Below are 21,369 nucleotides of genomic sequence, written 5' to 3' on the forward strand. Positions count from 1 at the left end.
CGTGCAGAGCGACTGGTGGGTTAGAACCGCTGGCCTTTCAGTTAGTAGCCAAGAGCTTAACCACTGTGCCACCAAGGCTCCTATCTTCTCTTATAAAAAAACCAAAAAAAACAAACCTGTTGCCATCAAGTCGATTCTGACTCATAGCAACCTTATAGGACAGAGCAGAACTGCTCGGTAGGGTTTCCAAGTCTGTAATCTTTATGACAGCAGATTGCCACATCTCAGTTTGTTGTACTGTGGTGGCTTGTGTGTTGCTGTAATGATGGAAGCTATGCCACCGGTATTCAAATACCAGCAGGGTCACCTGTGGTGAACAGGTTTTGGCTGAGCTTCCAGACTAAGACAGACTAGGAAGAAGGACCCGGTGGTCTACTTCTGAAAAGAATTAGCTAGTGAAAACCTTATGATAGCAGCGGAACATTGTCTGATAGAGTGCCAGAAGATGAGACCCTCAGGTTGGAAGGCACTCAAAAGACAGCTGGGGAAGAGCTGCCTCCTCAAAGCAGAGTCGACCTTATGATGGATTGACATAGTGGCTGCAACAATGGGCTCAAGCATAGCAACAATTGTAAGGACCGGGTAGTGTTTCATTCTGTTGTGCAATGTTTCACTATGAGTCGGAACCAACTCAACGGCATCTAACAGCCACAACAACAAATATCAAATCACCTCAGAAAGCAGCAGCCTCTCACTGGCTTCTCCTGAACAAAGGCACCTTTTATACAATGCTCTATTATCCTGCCTGAAATATTACAAATGCTGGCTGGAAGAGACTTCATACCACAACAAATCATAGCTGCATACATTGAAAATCAACTATTTCTTTAGTCTCTGATAAGACTTTGTTTCCATAAACAAATAAGGAAAAGCGATCTACTGCTTCTTTTCTTGGTCTGTGGTTCCCTAACTCTCATCTAGCTAAGTCAAGTTTTTCTTTCTTTTTTGTTAGCAGGTAAAGGGATAAATTTAAGCCATCAACATAGCTCAAGTGTACTGAACGATTTTGCCGTCTAACATGGTGGTCTCAGAGCAAGCAGGAACCGCTGCTGCAGCCTACCCAAGCCCACTCAGCTTTGGTTGTTTCCTCTCGCTGGCCAGCACCCACTGCTTCCACGTGAGAGGCTCCCAGGGAGGGCACCACCAAACCCACTGCCATGGAGTCAACTCTGACTCACAGCGACCCCATATGTGTCAGATTAAAACTGTGCTCCGTAGGGTTTTCAACGCCTAAGTTTTTTGGAAATAGGCCACAAGCCTTTCTTCCAAGGCACCTCTGGGTGGACGCAAATCACCATCCTTTTTGGTTAGCAACTGAGCATGTTAACTGGTTTCACCACCCAGGGACCCCAGGGGTCTTTATGTCCTCATTACGCAACTACGTCTCCCTTTGGCAAGCTTGAAGGAAATAAAAGTTTAGAGACAAGTGTAACTTAAATGTACCTTAGAAAAATTCCAAAGCAGAAAAAGCATGAAGGAGCCTTGCAAATACAGCAAAAAACTTTAACAGTCAGCAGCATTTCTTAAAACTAAGAGTCAGCCCCTCGGGGCAGTTACACAAGACACTAAATCTGCAAAGATGGGTACTTCATCACACTCCCAAGCACCTGCGAGACTGAAAAAAGGAGGATGCCAGCTCTGCTCTGAGAAAGCCCAGGCCTCTCCAGGAGCTACGTGAAGTGAGGTAAAAACCTGAGGCTGAAGGGAACCTTTAAAAATGGACCTTCCAAATAATCAATGCCCAAAAGTTTCAAACATTTCTTTATAGTCAAGAAATACTTCAACCCTGTAACCCAGCTTTTCAGTAATTCCCTTTAAGCAAAACAAGCAATCCTCAAGTGTTAACTAGTCATATATACTACTCAGGTATAAAATGCTATCAAGCACACTAATTTGAAAATTCACAGTCACCGGCTCTCTGGACTGGGAGCTCCTCTCTTCTCAGCACCAGCCTCTGTCTCCTCCCCACCCTAGCCCACCACATTCTACCCCGACCCTGTGTGCGATGACAGCTTTATTTCCTTTCTTTCCTTCTCCCTTACCAAGCAGAACTCTGCTGCCCTGTCTCAGTCTCCCCCTGCCAGTTCACATGGTTTCAATACTATCTCAACGAGCTCCAAGTAATCAATCTCACAGCCTTACGTCCAATTTTAACTTTGCCAGCAGATATGGTGTCAGCTCACACGGTGGGTCCCTGGCTGATACTCAGAAGTTTCTATTGCAGTGGTGATGTCTGACTTGGAGCCTCAGTCTAAGTAAACAAGATCACTTACTTATGCGCCACATTATTTCAGAAACAACAAAGGCAGCTTATACAAATGTGAACAATCAAATAACACTTAAATTATGGAGACAGAAAAATGTGACAAAGGAGAAATGAAAATAGGAAGGTTAAGATGAAACCAGGAGAGAGGTCTAAACTCAAGGCTCATGTTCTCAGGCCCACACAGCTGCCATACTGGATTCTAAGCTCCCTAGCAGTCAATGGAAAAAGAGAATCAGTTACATTGGCGGCTGAAAAGCTACAGCCTCTGGCCCGCCATGTTTTGTAAATGAGTTCCACTGGGACAGGAGTGTGCCCATTTGCCCACCTGGTATCCATGGTGCTTCATGCTAACAGGTGGAGGTGGAGGTGAGTCGTCATCCCAGAGACCAGCTGGCTCATAAAGCCTAAAGTGTTTACTATCTGGCCCTTTATAGAAAAAGCCTACAGACCTCTGAGCTGTATGATTTTGTGCCTATCAGGTAAATGCAAAGCAGTTTCTGAGGATAAGCACATTCTTTTTATGGTTCTGAAGTGCAAGAGAATGTAATATAAGGACCTTGTTATGTAATTAGATTATAATGGAAAACTCATTCCTAGCATCATATTATACAGTAAACACAGGAGCAAGTTTCATAGGGTCAATGGGATGAAGTCATCACAGGGCAGCCAGCACAATCCTGTGTGGGGCTGAAGCAGAGCAGACCAGGTGACATCTCTCCTGGTCTGGTGTAATTCAGGGACATACTCTGGAGACAGACTCAGCTGTGTGTGCAGCCATCCTCCATCCCCCTTCTGTCTCATTGGCAGAGTGGCTAATCAATCAAGTAAGTATTCTTCCCCATTGAGCCTGCAGTATCCTCAGAAGTCTTCTCTGAGTTCTCTGACATTCTCAGCCAATCATTAGCAGCTGGCACACAAGATAAAACTGATACATGCTGTTTTTGCTTTAAGGAAATTTTCCATCAATATTCTCTGGCTGAGTATGATAAACACTGGGGTGGCGAATGGGGGTTCTCCTCTCTGCTCAGCCGTTCTGTCTGCCCAAGGTAGAGCCACGCGCATTCATGGCCATCTGGGTGGAAGCACTAGACTAGCATCCTCCCATGAGAACTGAGGGACCTCCAAAGACTCATGTCAAAGACAAGACCCCCACCATGCCTGCACATGTGTATGCCAAGAGAGCGTCTGCGAGCAGGGCCAGGGGTCTCCTCCAGAAAGGAGCCAAGACAGCAGCTGTTGGCAGGGCCAGGGGTTTCCTCCAGAAAAGAGCTGAGAGTCTGCGCCTCTGCACGGGCCAACTCCCATTTTGTCTGGCACCATTATCCAGCCCAAGACCCATGTGGTTTGTTCAAAGAAACAGAACCCCAAAACATTGATCACCAAACCTACTAACATTCAGCACTAACCCACTAACCACCCCCAAGAGATAAGGCTTCCAAAATAAATGCAAATAAACTGGTAAAGGTGATTTCTAAGAAACTACAATTCAGCTATTAGAGGAGGGTACCAAAAACGCCGACTGTGGATTAACCCTTCTCCACGGCCATTCCTCCTTTATGACTAGAAAACCACGTCATAAATTGATTATATTTCTAGTCTGTACAGCAGAGGAAGAAAATTCCAGCTTACCTAAAAGTGCTATCATGTCTTTAACATGCAAGTTTAAAAGAACTACAACTAGCCTTATTTCACCCTCTAGACATTGCTATTCCATCTATAACTGACCCCTATCCATGTCATCAAAGGGAGGGAAAAAGACAAAACAGATCATAAATTTATAAATTATAAATTATCATACCTGGTTCCTAATAGATCTTTCCATGGGTGATTAACAAGTATAAACCAGTAAGTAAACAAAGCACTCCCATCTGCAGCCCCTCCTCCTTTTGGGTTTGCCCTGTGCTCTGGACACCAACTACAGAGAAGTGAGGGAGCCACAGCGACATAGGAGCTAACACTGCCAACAGCTGATGGAGGGGATTTTCATTTACCCCTAAAAGGCAAGTCTTGCCATTGTCTCTTCCAGTACCAACACTTAGGGTCCAAGTCCAGACCACCTAAGTCTACATTTGGGCATGAAAAGTGGAAAGCTTAGACTCTGCATAGCCTTAGGAAAAAAAAAAAAAAAAGGAAGATAAAATCTTAAAGGGTCAATAAAAAAATTAAGTTCAGACCCCATGATAACAAGTCCTTGGTGTGGTCTTGGATAACAAAGGACAGGGACCCCCAATTGTGCACTGGATTTGGGAGTGCACAGAAGGCCAACCAACACAGAAAATTCAGGAGAAAAGCAAAAGCCCCTCCCTACCAGCTACGGGTTGATCCCTACTTCACTAAGCAGTTACGTAGCCCTCCATGGTCTTTGATAGAGCCCTGGTGGCACAGTGGTTAAAGTGCTTGGGCCGCTAACCAAAAAGTTGGCAGTTCTAACCTGCCAGCCGCTCCACAGGGGAAGATGTGGCCATCTGCTTCCCCAAAGCTTTACAGCTTTGAAAACCCTGTGGGGAAGCTCTACTCTGCCCTATAGGGTCACTATGGGTCAGAATCTACCCAACAGCACTGGGTTTTGGGTTTATGGCCTTTGATATGGACTGAACCCTAGCTCAAAATCAGAAGAGAATGAACGCTGAGTGCTACTACCTGAGAAAACTTTTCACAACAGTTGCGGCCACTAAAGTTTGTGCTTCCAAAAGACTGCCATCCCAAATGACCAGAATACACAGCAACTTTCCCAGAATCTTTTAAGCAAAAATATTTTGCCAACTTTTTCAAGAGTAGATAAAAAGTTTCCTACTTACGTAATGCATACAAAGTGAGAATTATTCCAGCCAGGCAGAATCCTTCAAAGAACCTGAGTGTGCTGAACATTGTCACATTCACTGACAGTGCTACGGTCAGTCCAAAGATCAGAATGAAGATGATGGAAAAGAGCAGCACAGGCCGCCGGCCGACCCTGCATGTGGAGAGGGAAACAATTAGAAATCATCGTTAAACAAACAGTGATGCTAGATGCTGACGCTCACTAAACCCAACCCAGTGCCATGGAGTCGATTCCGACTCATAGCGACCCTACACAGCAGGTGATAAATCTACGCTGAATGAGTACTAGACTAAAACTCTCCATACCATCTAGAGCCACTTCAGTAGATGATAGAATATCAGGGGTAGAAAGGGCCTCAGGAAATTTAGTCCAACCCCTTCATTTTATAGACAGTGAAGCAGAGATCAAGCAGTTACCGGGTAAGGGAACTGAGACATGAGTCCCATTCACTGCTGAATCTACTACTTTTCCAGAGTCAACCACTGTAAGAACCATTTTACTTTTCCTCCCTGTTTTATAAATTACTTCCGAGTATATGCAAGGACGATTCAATGCAAGATTAACGAAGTCAACAATAACTCCCCAAACTTAAACCTTGACACACCTACCATAAAATGCCTTGAGAAATAACTGACCTTTAGAATTGGTTCAAAAGTCAACACAGGACCTGAGTGAAGCTGCTTTATTTCCTTTCTCTGGGTTATTCCCTGGTCTCACACAGCCTGCCAGAGCTGAGCCAGGTCCCAGGTGGCTGTGAATTTGTTTCAACTACAGCATGACAAGAGGCAATGTTTTAAGGGCTCACAAATAACACTAAGATAGGTGGAACTTTAAATAATCAGTGTCGACCTGGAAGTAAGCTAACAGTGAAGCAAAAAGGAGCACCTTCCATGGTGTTTTTGGAAAGGGTGACAGATCAGAGTCGGCCAGTGCAACATTGGCAACCACCCTAGTGGCCATGTGCTTCTCGGTGTGGCTGGGAGGGCAGGAGGAGTAGTCCTTGGGACCAGACAGTTCTCCACCCTCTGATCCTAACCTTTTCCTTCATCAACTCATTAAAAAAGAAAACCCTTCATCAAACCAGGCAGTTTAGGCTAAGTTAACAAAATACAACCAGCTTGGACCCAAAAGGAGATCTCCCAGAAAGTGGCCCACTGGATCCATGTGCCATAGGAAAAACGGGAAAAATCTAAGCCCCGTACACCGAACACCACCTAGGGGAGCTGATGGCTTGAACTGTCCTAGGCTTACTTATGACAAGGTGTCTACATAGAAGTAAAATGTCCAGAAAAGGCCAATACAGACAGCCAGGACACAGATTTGTGGTTGTCTACGGCTGGGGTGGGAATGGGAAGTGACTGTAAATGGGCTTCTTTTTAGGGTGATGCAGACGTTCCAAAATTAGACTGTGGTGGTGGTGTATAACTCTGTAAATATACTAAAATTTATTTAATTGTGCCCTTCAAAAGGGCAAATTTTATGGTAATTCTCTCTCAACAAATCTGCTTAACAAAATACCCAATAAGGCATGGCCTTGCTTTATGGAGGTGGGTATAATTTTAAGAAAATTCAAGGAGGGATTGATAGGATAGAATTTCATTGAGAATTCTTAGGGTATTCGACGGCAATGGGTTTGGTTTTGGAAGCATCCTCATTAAGGGACCCGGTGGAGCAGCAGTTAAGCACTTGGGTACTAACCAAAAGGTTGGCAGTTTGAACCCACCAGCCGCTCCATCAGAAAAAGCTGTGACAGTCGCTTCTGTAAAGATTACAGCCTTGAAAACCCTTTGGGGCAGGTCCACTCTGATCTATAGGGCTGCTATGAGTTGGAAGCATCTTGACGGTAATAGGTTTTTGATAATCATCGTCATTAGTCACTTCAGTTTAGTGAAATGAGGTCAAGGCTATGAGTTCAATACCACTGTGGGTCAATTAATTATCTTGTCTAGAGATTTTAGCCATTACTTCCCTTGACCAGTATCAGAGTCACTAAGCCCATTTCAGAAAAGACTGTATAGATGATTTTGTCCAAACCCAACTCATTTATAGAAGCAAATTAAAATTATGGCTTAGTTGGTTGCCAAAAATGAAGGGAAACACACAGAATCTAATGTATCTATGTGTAAAAATTGTTGAATTGTAAATGTTTTCTTATGAGGACTTTTACCACAATTAAAAACAAAACCTAACATACCCATTTCTAGTTTTATAAACGTTACTTCCCGTGTCTGTACGAGGAACAAGCGTCCCGTTTGGCAGCGCTGGTCAGATCACTAGGGGGCGCTGGACACGGCACAGGACCCAGAACAAGTGAAGAGTGCCATGCTTTTGCTCCCATTGTGATGAATTGTTTCTGCTTCTCCACGTGTTTTCCCTGTCCTGCTACTTCAGAAAAGATCTGATTTTTTTTTTTAACTTGTAGAAACTATACTAAATCTCTCCCTCCCAAACGATTAAAATCAGTAAGTAAAAATTACCATTAAGGATTGTGGGGCAAACGTGTTCTTTGAAGTCAGCATCCTGCCTTAGAATCCAGGCTCACCCCTCATGAACTATGTGATCTTGGGCAAGGCCAGGCTTGTTCAGATGAGCCACATTTTTTCTTGCAAGTAAGAGCCAGTTTGGCCAGCTCCCGCCTTCCTAGGAGGGCGGCTATCAAATAGGTATGTGTGAGTGACTCAGCACTGCTCAGTAATGTGAGTCACAGCCCTCTGGGTTCTTGTGTGAACTGGCTCCCCAGAGCAGCTTCCTCAGAGATGGCTGATAAAATCACATTCCTGATGCTGGAGTGCAGAGGACTTTATCAGTTAGGATCTGTGGTCGCAGGGTAATGGCCACCAAAGATATCCAAGTCCTAACCCTTGGAGCCTGTGAATATGCGATCTGACATGGCAAAGGGACTACAGATGTGATTAAAGTCAAGGATCTTTCAATGAAGAGACCATCCAGGTGGGTCGAATCTAATCACATGAGTCTCTAAAAATGGAGAAACTTTCCCAGCTGCAGGGAACCAGAGAGAGAGCAGCGTGACAAGGACCTGACCCACTGTTGCAGGCTTTGAAGTTGGAAGAAAGGGGCCATAAGCCAAGAAATGCCTGTGGCCTCTAGAAGCTGGAAAAAGCAAAGAAAACAATTCTGCCCTAGAGCCTCTAGAAAGGAGCACAGCTCTGTGGACACCTCGATTTTAGCCCAGGGAAATCAGTGCTGGATTTCTAAACTACAGAACTCTAAGATAATACCTCTGTATCGCTTAAGCTACCATGTTTGTGGCAATTTGTTACAGCAGCCTAAGAATGCTAATACAGGATCTCAACAGGAAACAGATGTTCCACTCAAATTAGATAACTTGAGGAGATTTTAATAAAGGGATTATTTACAAAAGAGTGATCGAGATGTAAGAAAAACCACAAGGGGTAGCGTACTACCTTAGAGCTAATCACAGTAGGGAGCTTAGGAAGAGGGATGGTTCTGGAACCCAGAGAGAGGCTATGTGGAGAGGGTCTTCAGACAGGAGGCAGCCAGCCCTGAGAGCCCACAGAGGCAAAGCTGGGGATGCAAGTGCTCTGGCCTCACACTTCTCTTTCCCTTAGGTCTCCAGCCCAGGCTCCCCACTGGCCAACTTCAACCAGGTCCTAGGGGGCAGGACTCCTGAGCAGCCCACAGAGGCCAGGCTCCAGGACCAGAGAGGGCAAGAAGTGCCAAGAGGGCACCTAGACAAACCAATGCAGAACACCCAGCAAAAAATGACAGAGGGGAGGGGCTCACCCAACAAGGCCACAACTTAGCCATCTCTCGTAAATGCAATGTATTATATAAACATACATAACTTATAGCCCCAAACACAAGGAGTGGTGGAAAACTTAAAAAGAAAATAAGTGTGCCATTTATAATTCTGTTACCTGCTGCTAATGGTCTTTGGAAGGCTGACCTGTGACGTGATGGACTACCCTTAGCAGGTGAACAGGGACACCTCCCAGGTACCATGAGACGGTGACCACAGCGGTGACATCTGCAACTCCCTTACTGTGTGTGCTCCAAAAAAAAAAAAAACCAAACCCAGTGCCGAGGAGTCCTTTCCGACTCATAGCGACAACGCTCCAGCAGGGACTAAAACCCCGAAAAACAGGCTGGAAAACACCAAACTTTCAAACTGAAACCAAGGGGCTCACTCAAATTTTTGGTCACAACACAAAGAAGCCTGTTTTTAACTTTCTGGAGCACCCATCCCTCGTGACCTTGGGAAAAATGAGTCAAGAAGTGGGTGGGCAACGTCAGACTTCTGGTTACTTGCCAAGTAAGACTCCAAACTCTTTTGACTCTACCCCGCTACGCAGCGTCTGATGGAGGACAGCTGAATAGCAGGCACGTGCAGATGAGAAACTGTGGAGGCAACTTTAAACACTGTCAACTGTCACAGACTACCTGGTTCCTGAATGGAAATCCATATTTGCTTTCCCCATGGAATCATTTATTTTTTTGAACTTAGGAACTAATTTTTTTAATTTCAGAGTAATCTGCCTAACCTATTTCAGTGCAGATTTCTAAGAAACAAACATCCTGGTAGTTAAAACACTGGGATTGGAACGTCTTTTAGATAAGTAAACCACACACTGGAGACCTAGGCACCCAAGTATTTGGTTATAAAAAACTACAGGCCCACACACAGAACCCCAGGCCGGCCTGGCCTCTGGGGGTCAGTGAAAGCTTCTTTGTTAAACTGTCCTCAGGGAATATGTTCAGAAGAAGCCTTACAAATGATGATTAAGCAAATTCCGATCTCACAGGAAGTCATATTACAGTGCTAGTGCATGGAACTCCCAGATGTAAAAAAGCTTTTGAAGAGAAATTTCCTCAACTTTCAAGTGGTCTAAAAACCCCTTGGGTGACCTCTGCTGCTCTGCCCCACCCTCAGGCTCTCTGGGGCTCCTCAGCCAGTGTTCCTAGTTAACCAGGGTCCAGAAAACCCAAAATCAAATCCACTGCCATCTAGTTGATTCAGACTCCCAGTGACCCTGAAGGACAGAGTAGAACTGCCCCATAGGGTTTCCAAAGCTGTAGTCTTTAACGAAGCAGACTGTCACATCTTCTGCAGAGGCTGGTGGGTTCAACCCACCAGAAGGCAATGCAAGACCACAAGAGTAAGGGGTTTGCTTCATATCACTCTTTCTCACTTATGATGTCATTGGGCCCAGGTTGTCCTTATTCACAAAAACATATTCCTTTAACAATAAAAAAAAGTGGGGGGGGGGGGGAGGGGAGGGGAAGGACAGTGTTACGCCACACTTTCTCCTTTACAGTTCCATTCTGCCCCCTGCCCAGACAAGCCCTCGCTTACTGCTCTTATGACCACAGAAGACAACCCCCAGGGCCTTAAATAAAAGTCTTATGGACACTGGTTAAGAAAAGCCTCTGGAGTCACATGGCTTAGTTTCACATCCTGGCTCTTCAACTGAAAAATGAGTTAACTTGGAGATTTCACTTAATCTTCTGTGCTTCAGTTTTTCAACTATAAAACAGAGGCAATAATAGTAGCTACCTCATAGGGTGTTATGAGGATGGAATATTTAATGTGTGTAAAACCTCAGCACAGTGCCTGGCACACGGTGGTCATTCTGTGTTAACCACTATTACTGTTATTGCCATTATCATCATCACTGCTACCATCTCCCCCTCCCCAATCTCATCACTCCACCCTGTACCACACACCTAGGTCCCAACATTTGGACCTCCTCTCTGACCCAAACAACCTGTTTTCATTCTCACCTCTGACCGCCATTCTTCCCACCTACAACGACCATTAAACCAAGGTCCCAGTCAGTCCATGGCCCTTGCAGACCCATCTCCTGGCCAATCCAACCCCAGAACCACCCCTCTCTAAAGTCAGGGTGACTCATGAGGTATGTGTTGGCACTGCCTAACCCTTTCAGTTCTCCTCCTCCCTCCACACTCCCCTGAAGAGTGGGAGCCATCTTTTCATACATCTTTGCATCTACCCAGCCCAGCCACAGAGCCCTTCCTGGCTAAACACTGAATATCATTAGGAGAACTGGGCCAGATTCTGGCAGCTAGAGAATGACAGTGAATTTAAATTCCTACTTCAAAACAGTCCATTTCATGCATTGGTCAAGTCCTTCCCGTTCTGAACTCTCTGAGTGACAGCTTCAGCCTTCTGTTCTGACACCAGAAACAGGGCCAAGGCCGGCCCTTCCTGCTAACACTGATCACTGCCCTCCAGCCAGCAAAGGTGCTGAGGTTTCCCGAGGTTCGCGCAGCTCACGCCAGTACTCACCAGTCAGCAATGCATCCAGTTATTAGGTAGCCAAAGATTAATCCAACCAGTAAGGAGAACTTAGCGATATGGACCTTCCAGGCATTATCACACACAAGATCCCACTAGAAAGGGGCAAATAGAAAATAAATCAGAGAGAAACATACACAAATGATGTCTGTAGTCAATCACAGGACAATATGATTACCGCTTCAATGACCGTGACACTTTTCAGCTCCAGGTTATATGTACCATTAAAAGTCTCTTAAATGTTTTTGGAAATCCAACAAAGTAAAATGTAATTTGCTCACAAAAGGAAATGCAACATTTTAGTCTTGGATGGGCAGTGATGCAAGAAGCTTCGGGACTCATGCTCCTAAGTCCCAGCTACACAGGCTATAATGTAAACTGAGGGACAGGGGAGCATCTCAACAGACTGAGGGCCCTGTTCACCGGCACCTCCCGCTCAGCCAGCAACGCTGCTTCCAGAGGCCCGGAGGCAGAAGACCCTGCTGACTGTATGGGGTGCCATCATAACATGAGAAAATTAAAGCAACTTTTGCATCTTCATTCCAAAAAACCTCAAGGTTTGTAAGTAGTCTTCAAAATAAAGGCTCCGGAGAGTTAATAGTGATGCTGAAATTCACCTTTAACTAGACATTCTTATTTTCCCCTCGTAAATATCCCTGTTTTCCTATATTCCATGTTAAAGCTGTCACTCAACTTGAAGGGGAAGCCAGTCAAGTGGTAGACACAACTTTTAGACTATTCTCACTATTTTTACAATTAAGTCTCACCACTTTTAAAAAAGAGGAAAAGCCCCCTCATGATTTTTCTTTCCTCTACTTGGATAAGCAGGAAGGAGACCCCTGTTTGTTCCCTTGAGTGGTGTATATCCTTGTGGGGCTAGAATTCACAGGAGTTTACATCACGCCCACAGGGAACACATGGGAACACACGGGGAACACATGGGAATACACAGGGAACAAGCGAGGGACCTACAAGGAACATGGGGAACACATGGAAACATACAGGAACACATGGGAACACACAGGGAGCATAGGGGAACACATGGAAACATAGGAACGCATGGTAACACATGGGTAACATAGGAGAACATACAGGGAACACATGGATACCCATGAGAACATGGGACCACTCAGGGAACGTAGGAGAACACATGGGAACCACGACTCTGCTGAGGAAGCCCATGCAGCAATCCCCACTGTTTCTGGGCTTCTTGCCCACCATGAGTGGTACAGATGTTGATTTCTGGTGGAATCAAATGGGTAAAGCTTCCAGATCTGGGCTTTCAACTCCAGGTCAGTGGAGGTGGAGGGTGGAGGTGGAGAAGGATGCTGGAGAGAAGTGTGATAAGTGCGGAATGTCAGAACAGCAGAACTCTGGAAGCAGAAACAGGATTTCCTGAGGTTGGGGGGAGGGGGACACTGGACTGGGACTGATCAGCTCTGTTTCCGGATCCCTTGTCAGTCCATCTTGAGACCAGGAATGCAGTACTGAGGATCCATAAAGGGCACTGCAAGCTCAGGTCCTGTCACCTGTATCCAAAATTCTGGAAAACCTGATGGAGCTCCCACGGGGTCTATAGCTTTGGGCCCCTGCTTCCATACGCTTTAGAAAAACTGTGTCATCCGTTCCCTTTCCTCCCCTGCATTCTGTGAGAGACTACTTGCTGGCTGCTGCCCCCAAAGCCGGTTCAGTGTCCAGAGAACGACTTACTGCTGTCCACCCTGTCCACCCATCTGCTTCTAGAGTGGTGGGCAACGCCAGACTCAGGAAGAAGGGGAAGATAAACATTGTCCACAAAGGATGCTGTCTCAGTCATCTAGTGCTGCTTTAACAGAAATACCAGAAGTGGATTGCTTCAACAAACAAATTTATTTTCTCACAGTTTAGGAGGCTACAAGTCTGAATTCTGAGCTCAGCTCTCGGACTCTGTTATCTATGGAGGAAGGTCCTTGTCACTTCTGAGCTTCTGCTCTGGGGCAGTCTTTATGTGGCTTGGTATCTCTCTTCCCCAGTGCTAGCTTGCATTTAATCTCTTCTAAAAGAGATTGACCCAAAATACACCCTACACTGATCCTGTCTTATTAACATAACAAAGACATCCCATTCCCAAATGGGACTGTAACTAGAGGCATAGAGGCTAGGATTTACAACACAGATTCTGGGGGGGACATAGTTCAATCCATAACAGGTGGTTTGAGATTCGTTGTTGTTGAGGTTTATTCACATGTTTGTGGGGGTCTGGGGAGCACAGCTGTTCGCACAGAATCTTATCCTGAGTTCAGATGTGGAAGTACCTTAGGGTTTTGCTTCCTTCTATGTCTACTCTAGCAGTCCCCTAAATGTGCCCCAGGGATTAGCTGTATCAACATTACTTGGGAACTAGTTAGAGATGCAAACTCTGGGGCCCCACCCCAGACCAGCTGAATCAGAAACTCTGGGGATATAAGACAAGAATCTGCTTTAGGAAACCCTCCAGGTGATTCCAAAGCCTGCTCAGGCTTGAGAACCTTGGGCCAGCTCCAGCCTGCCTTATGCCTACCACTCTGAAGACGATGAATGCGTTTCACCATCCCAGGCTGGGGATCAAACAACTGCCTCCTAAGAGCAGGGTGAAGCTCAAGTGCCCTTTGAAGCATGCACAATTGTTAGTATTGCGTTTGGTTACAGTAGCATGGTAAAACTGGAGAATGAGTTAAGTGGGTTTTTGTGGGCACGCCTTCGAAAACAACAACCACAAATGTATATTGTTTCTAGAAGAAATTTTACTTTAAACTCATCCCCTCACATAACTTTCAGTATGCAGCTACTTCTGATTTCAGGAAGGCAGGCTCTGTTTTATAATGTTTGTTAAAAAGTTATAATTAACAGTGTGTGTGTGTTCTGTTTTCCCAGCCAGATTCAGGACTCCAAGGCAGACTGTTCTTGAATCACATTCTCTCCTCTCTGCCAGTAGCACAGGACCTGCACGCAGAACAATCCACTCCCGAAGTGATAGGTGTATCTACAAACACACTCGCTTACCGCCACACCTGTAATCATTGTGTCACAACCACATCACACGTGTGTGTGCCTCAGCCTGACGTGTTCCTAGTGAGAGGTACACACCTATGGGTGGTCGCTGGGGGAGGAGGGCAGCAGCTGGGGCTCACACGCCTCCATCATCCCACTGATGAGTTTATCTGAATTTAACTGATGTCAGGGGGCACATTATGCTTCTAACAGATGGCCAGGCAATAAATAAGATTTTAGTAGAAGATTCCCAGGAGGGGAGGAAATCACAACACTGCTTCAGGGACAACCACCTGAACAATACATACACCTGGCCCTGGGCAGCCATGGCCCAATCTGGTTGCCACTTAATAAGATGTCTGTGTTCACGTCAACAAGGAGTTCTGGTGGTGCAGTGGTTAAAGCCCTAGGCTGCTAACTGAAAGGTTGGTGGTTTGAACACACCAGCCATTCCACAGGAGAAAGATCTGTCAGTCTGCTTTATAAAGATTACAGCCTTGAAAACTATAGGGCAGTTCTACTCTGTCCTATAGGGTCTCTATAAGTCGGAATCAACTCAATGGCAACAGGTTTGGTTTCTTTGGGTTTGGTTCACCTCAACACAACTGCCATGAATTAACAACACTGGAGTGGGAATGAACCACTCCACACAGCCAGCAGGGAAAGGAAGAGGTTAGCAGTGACTGTCAGCACCACTATTCTCGTGTGTGGGGCGGGCACCCACCACCCTAGGGGGGGTCCCACAGAATCCAGAAGGAGGCAGCGAGCCCTGAACCTTAACCTACCCTCAACTAGGCCCAGAAGAGATAACCACCTCTGAGTCAAAAAACACATAGAATCAGAGGCCCCAAGAGGCTTGCCAAGATAAGGTTTTCATCACACTTTGGGATCTGCCTAAAGACTACACCCTTGAACCCATGAGGTCACCACACATTCCCGCATTTCCGACAACTGGGTGGGTGGGGCGGGGGACCCAGGAGGTGGCATCACTTGATATAGGCCTGCTACAGCTGGTGTTGGCAAAAATGTATGGGAAGTGAGGACACGAAGTATCTTGAAGAGTTTCAGAAGCATGAGGGAGCTTTGAGATAACCTGGCTCTCGAAATGTTTTGCATTGCTATAGATAAGAGAGAGCAATTAGTCACTTCAGTCAGCAAAGGCTAAATCTCACAGCAGAAATGCTCTACAAGGTGCAAACCCCACACTCGATGGAATGGGCTTGTCTCTGACCCTTGTTCCTCCTTCTTCTCACACCCCTCGCATCAAATCCATCACCAATTCCAGCAGACTCTACCTTCTAACCAGATCCTGAATCCAGCCCCGCCCCGCACTCCTGGTCCACCCTGACTTACGGGAGGCAGGGCGGCTGCTCATTCATCATCTGTTACCCTCCTCCTTCCAGTGTGTGTCCCTGTCCTGCGGGCTGGGAGGCTGAAATCACCACTATCCTGACTCCCCGACAGGTACAGCTAAGGTTTCACATGTGACTTAGGTTCTGCAAATCACCCTCAAATCAGTCAACACACCCCAAAATAACTTTCAGTGTGTGATTTATTTCTAACTTCTGGAATGACTTGGATTAGGAAAGGTGTTAAATGTGGGGTAAGGAGGATGCCCGTTTTGCTGGTAAGCTGGCAGGAGCTGGTGGCTCTGGAGCCAACCAGGTGTCCAAGGGGGTACGATCTTGCTGCCCAGGGTTGGGGCAGTGATCTCCTGATTCCCCAGGCTCCTCACAGTTCCCGTGGCAGGCCAGTTCTGGGAGGTGTTCTAGGAGTCCTTCAGGAGGTCCACCTTAGCACACCAATAATCCAGGAAACACTTATTTCTCTGTATCAATCCCCATCTCTTCTACTGAACCCTACTCCCTGATTAAATTGTCTTGGGATAGGGTTTGGAGGAGGAGGAGAAGACAAAGGCCAAGTCACCATCCCCCTCTCCTGAACTAACACAAAGCTGCCTCTGGGCCCCTCTCCATGCACTGACTCCACCAGACCCCGTGAATCCATTTCCTACAGAACAACAAAAAGTCTTCTAATTCATCCTGTGAACACTTCATCAGCAGGTTTAACAAGATTATAAATGCATTAAAGGCACACCCATGTCATAATCTTAGGTTCCAAGACCAGGGACATTCTGTGGTGAGACCATATGTTTGTGAGCCATGATGAAAATGGTAACATAAACGAGTCTAGAAAGTGTTTCTATGTTCTAAGTTTTAGCTGTAGATTTTGTTTTTTTTAAAAAAGGACTAATGGAAAATCTACTAGATTGTCTTTCTACTTATATACTTTTAAGGGTAAGCTAGAAAAAAAATATAAACTTTTCATTATTTTCAAAGAAACAAGCTAATAGTCTTACCTCACTAGGGAAATACTCATTATGAAACTTCTGAAAAAAAATGGAAAATAAATGGGAGATAATGAAAACAATCTTAGTTTTTAATAACAATGAATTCTATGTTAAAGACAAGGTAAGAACATAAAAAAATTGGAAGAAAACAGATTTATCTAAGTTTGAAGGGAGGATGGGCTCTCCAAGGACAAAAACTGAGAAAACTATCTATGGAAATGACTGGTAGATTTATAACAGTTTAATTATTAATACTGTCTTATTATTTAAGGCTTTCATGCATCAAAAATACCATAAACAAAATTGTAAAGACCCAAATTTGTAAAATATAGCCAATAGGTTAATATTCTTAATCTTTACTACCAATATACACTTATGCTCCAACTAGAAACCGATGAAATACCCAGGCAATTAACCATTAATACAAATGGTTAATAATAATAATAATAAAAAAACCCCAACACTTAGTAAATGTCCAGTTCCACTAATGAAAATCAAAGCCTGCTATTTTGTTTTTAAGTTACTGTCTGTTTTTGATTTCCCAAAGATGCAGGAGAAACAGGTAGAAAACTGTGCTAGGAGTGTACACTTGGCCCCGTGTTTCTGGAAGGCAATTTGGCAACGTGCATCACATTACATGACAATACGTTCTATTATATATGACATGCTTGGAGCCGTTTCCCAAGGAAGCCATCAGCCATGCCCACAGAGGTTTCTGTGCAGTGATGTCGCAGCTTGTCCCAGACACGAATGAAAAATGGGATGCCAACTAAAGGCCCAAGGATACTGCGTAGCCGAGAAAGCCTTTGCTTTTGTGAACTCATGATTCAGGAAGATGCTCACGACAGAGTGGTCTGAGAAAGCCCCAGGATGAAAAAGCAGTGACTAAGGGGGATGTTTCTGTAACAAGAAAAATTGGAAGACAATATTCCAAGATACTTAGAAGTGATTATTTCTGGAGGGCAGAATTAAGACTGAATTTTATTTTTGATTTCATACTGTTCTTGACTTTTCTGTACTTTCTACAATTAATCTATAAACTTTGATGAAAGAAAAAAGTAGAATAAAGTACATACTCTAATGGTGGTAGTGATGGTGGTAAGGGTAATACTAAATGATTTAAAAAAACCAAAAAAAACCTTTTCACTTTTTCAGGAACATGTACTTTAAAACAATTAAAAACTCAGGCCTAGACAAATGCCTGTCTTGAAAGACGCTTGGCACACACCATGCCTTCTCAGCCTGAGGTTTACTTATTTTAGTGTTCATGGATTAAAGCAAAAAGAGCTTTTTAGGGAACTAAGTGAAAAATTTCCCCCAAGTTTCATCTTTTGTAATGGAGATCCCCATTTGAGCTTGTTCCACCAGCCAACCAGAAGGGTTTTACCAAACACTATGCAAACTCTCTGTCCTAAAGCTGGGGGCAGTCAGTTGAGACAAAAAGAAATATTTCTGTTCAAGACTACAAAAAGGATAATACTGCCGAAAATTTCAAAAGCTTAAATAAAACGAAATTCCTGACTAAGTCACAGGAATTTAGAGAAATGCAGGGTTGGCATTCTTCTGCAACCATTCCCCGACCCCCCATTCGAAAGAACCACTGTTTTATAGATCATAGATCTGCTGTGCTCGGCATTTCTTAACTGGGGACAGTAGAAACGGCAAGAATATATCCACTCACCTCACAGACACAGACAGACAGACAGACAGACACACACACTGAGTCCACCCCGGAATATCAGTCACAGAGAGACAAAGGAAACCCCCTACTACATCTAAACTGATGAAAAGCACTGGCTGCAATCCGCTTCTCAATATTCCGGCTGTCTATTGCTACCCTGGACTTTTCAGTATTTTCAATCTAGCAGAATAAGGTTTCCCTTCACCCCCTCCAAAGAGCCTATTAATAAAAAAAAAATAGTTTAGACATATTGCACATTTTGAGATCCCCTAATTCCTCTCTGCTTTCTGCCTCTAGACTCGTCCTCCAGGGCTAGGAGACTCACTGTCAACAGTGGCCATGACACTGCCAATTAGGGTTGGCTTCCTCACCTACTTCCCTAAATGACGTAATGACCACCCTTGCCAGGTACTCCTGGGGATTTCTATTTTTATTTTGTTTTTAGCTTCGTTTCTTTGTGTTTTCTTTAACTGCTGCTTGCATTGCTCCTCAAGTTTCTTTTTTTCTCATTTGGTGTCAAAATAACAACCACGCTGCTTTGAATGAAATGGTTGTTAACAAAAATCTGTTACAAGCCTATCCCTGCTAGGTGGAAGACAGACCCGGACTACCAAGCCTGCATCCCCGTCAGCTGCAGGAGCCCACTCCAAACTACAGGGCTAGCCTCCACTCAACTTCTAAGGCTTCAAGTACATCCCATTTTGATGACTAACATAGTAGTTACGGGTTACTTCTAACCCTGAAGCAATGATCTTTTTCCTTTTTTTTTCTTAAAATGAAAACTCTTATTGCTGGCTTCTCATCTGCTGTGGGGCAGCCTTCCTGATGGAAGAGAATAGAGACGACTCTGCTTCGTTTACTGCCACTGGGGCTTTCCCTGCCCTTCCTGAATTTGATCATTTTTAAAGGGCTAGATGTAGATGTATAGAATTTCTTTCAAAGAAAATCTAACAGGGAACCTGAAAAATAACCACCTGGGCAATCAATCCTGCAGTCGTTGAGGTAGGATTATGCCTGGGGACAATACAATGAGGTGTTCGTTTTTCCGTTACTTTTTCTTAAAGGAAACACAGATATGCAGTTCTAAGCAGAGGTTTCCAATACTGAATGTTCTCATTCATTTGGTATAATGCTTTCTATGGCATTTGGGGGAGTTAAATATACACCCCAAAAAGCAGCAGTGATCATAAATAAGCAACGTCCTTTTATCAACCAAAACCTTAAAGAATCTTTACAAATTCTGAAATGTGTATTTTACTAATGGCTTTCTCCAATTACCTCTAATAAGAGAAATTAAGAGTAAAACCTATAAATTAAAGGGGACAGATAACAAGAAAGAAAGGAAAAAGGAAGGCAGACAGGAAAAGAAGACAGGGAAGGAGGGATGGAAGCAGGGAGAAAGGGAGGGAGGGAGAAAGGAAGAGAAAAGGCAGGCAGGCAGGATCTGCACAAGCCCCAGACATAAAAATGGAGTAACTATTAATGTCCTAAGTGAAATCAACACACCAGCCTAGCACACTAACCTGTGTTAAGTAACCTAGACTGAAATGTGAGGAATTCAGAAGTTGTCGGTATGTCACCAGAGCGCACCTTCTAGCATAACGAAGAACACCACACAAAGCTGAACTACGGCATTCACATTCATGGCAGCTCCACTGATTGCAGAAGGCAGCCGAAGCTGGACAACTTTCGCCTGTAGGATCCCAGACTCTTCGGAATGAGAAGATGTTTAACGACCCAGGTAATCGGTCATGGAGAGAACGCCGAAGCAAAGGAAACTCATCTCCCACTTGCTGAAAACAAATTCTTCAGTGGCTTCCCACTGCCACCACGCTCTAGCCCTGATCCTAGTGCAGCCCTCGTGCCCTTTAAGCCCACCCCTCCACCCCCACCAGCCCTGCTGTCCATCCACGCCATCACCACCCATGCCAACCACTAAGCAATTCCCACAAAGGCACACACCCTTTGCCCGGGCTGCTCTCCTCTGCGCTCCCCCTCCACAATATCCACACATACCCCATCTCTTCTAGCTCAGCTCCTGCTCAACTGTGAGACTCACTGCACCCCAAAACTTTTAACGTTGCATATCACCTGTGGACGCCAATATGGCAGGCTTTCTACACCGCTGTTTTTTCTTTTTTTTTTTCCCGATGAGCGTGCATTACCTTCACAACCACACAATTAATTAAATGAAAACAGAAGGCAGTACCAAATTAAAAACGTACAGATGAATAAAATTCTCTATTTCTATCAAGCTTAATAAACTAAATACAAGGGTGCTCTCTCCCCAGCTGGACCAGGTGCCCCTTCTCTGTGCTTCACCAGCAACCTGTATTCATGATAAACACCCAGACCACCTATCACAGTATATCATAACTGCCCATTTACAAGGGTTTCTTCTATTATGGCAGGGGTCAGCAAACTCCAGTCTGCAGACCAAATTTGGCCCTGCACCTGTCTTTGTAAATAAACCTTTATTAGAACACAGCCCTGCTCATTCACTTATGTACTGTCTATGGCTGCTTTTGCTTGACAGCAGGAGAGCTAATTAGTTGTGACAGAGACCTTGTGACTCACAACACCTAAACCATTTATTATCTGGCCTTTTTGGGAAAAGTCTGCAGACTCCTGCACTATAAAGTGAGTTCCTTGAAGAAAGTGACTGTGTCTTATTTCTGTATTCCTAGGACTTGGAGCCAACTTGAGGGCAACTAACAACCGTACCTAGGCTAATACCTGGAATCAGGGAGGTGCTCTCCTCTGGAATGTACATGAAGGTGGAGCCAGAGTGGAAGCACTGGAGGCTCACCTTCCATGCAGGAGATACAGGTCTGATTCCCAGGCAACGCACCTTAAGTGCAGCCACAACTCATTTGTCAGTAGTGACTTGCATGTGGCTATGATGCGGAACAGGTTTCAGTGAAGCTTCCAGATCAAGATAGAC

The 21,369-nt window shown here is 44.8% G+C and overlaps 1 protein-coding gene across 3 annotated transcripts in view; it reads right to left on the reverse strand.

Annotated features, from left to right (window-relative positions):
• SLC22A23 (solute carrier family 22 member 23) overlaps nucleotides 1–21,369 on the reverse strand; it is a 234,381-nt gene that overhangs the window by 161,828 nt on the left and 51,184 nt on the right. For 2 of the 3 annotated variants that reach the window (XM_049873376.1, XM_049873614.1), the window contains exons 2-3: nucleotides 11,377–11,480; nucleotides 5,065–5,219 (exon numbers count right to left, since the gene is read on the reverse strand). In XM_049873376.1, coding sequence (XP_049729333.1) covers nucleotides 5,065–5,219; nucleotides 11,377–11,480 — 259 coding nt within the window. The remainder of the gene's footprint in view (nucleotides 1–5,064; nucleotides 5,220–11,376; nucleotides 11,481–21,369) is intronic. The other variant, XM_049873696.1, reaches the window with a different exon arrangement.

This window comes from Elephas maximus, chromosome 1 (assembly GCF_024166365.1).
Source record: "Elephas maximus indicus isolate mEleMax1 chromosome 1, mEleMax1 primary haplotype, whole genome shotgun sequence".
NCBI classification, from domain to species: Eukaryota; Metazoa; Chordata; class Mammalia; order Proboscidea; family Elephantidae; genus Elephas; species Elephas maximus.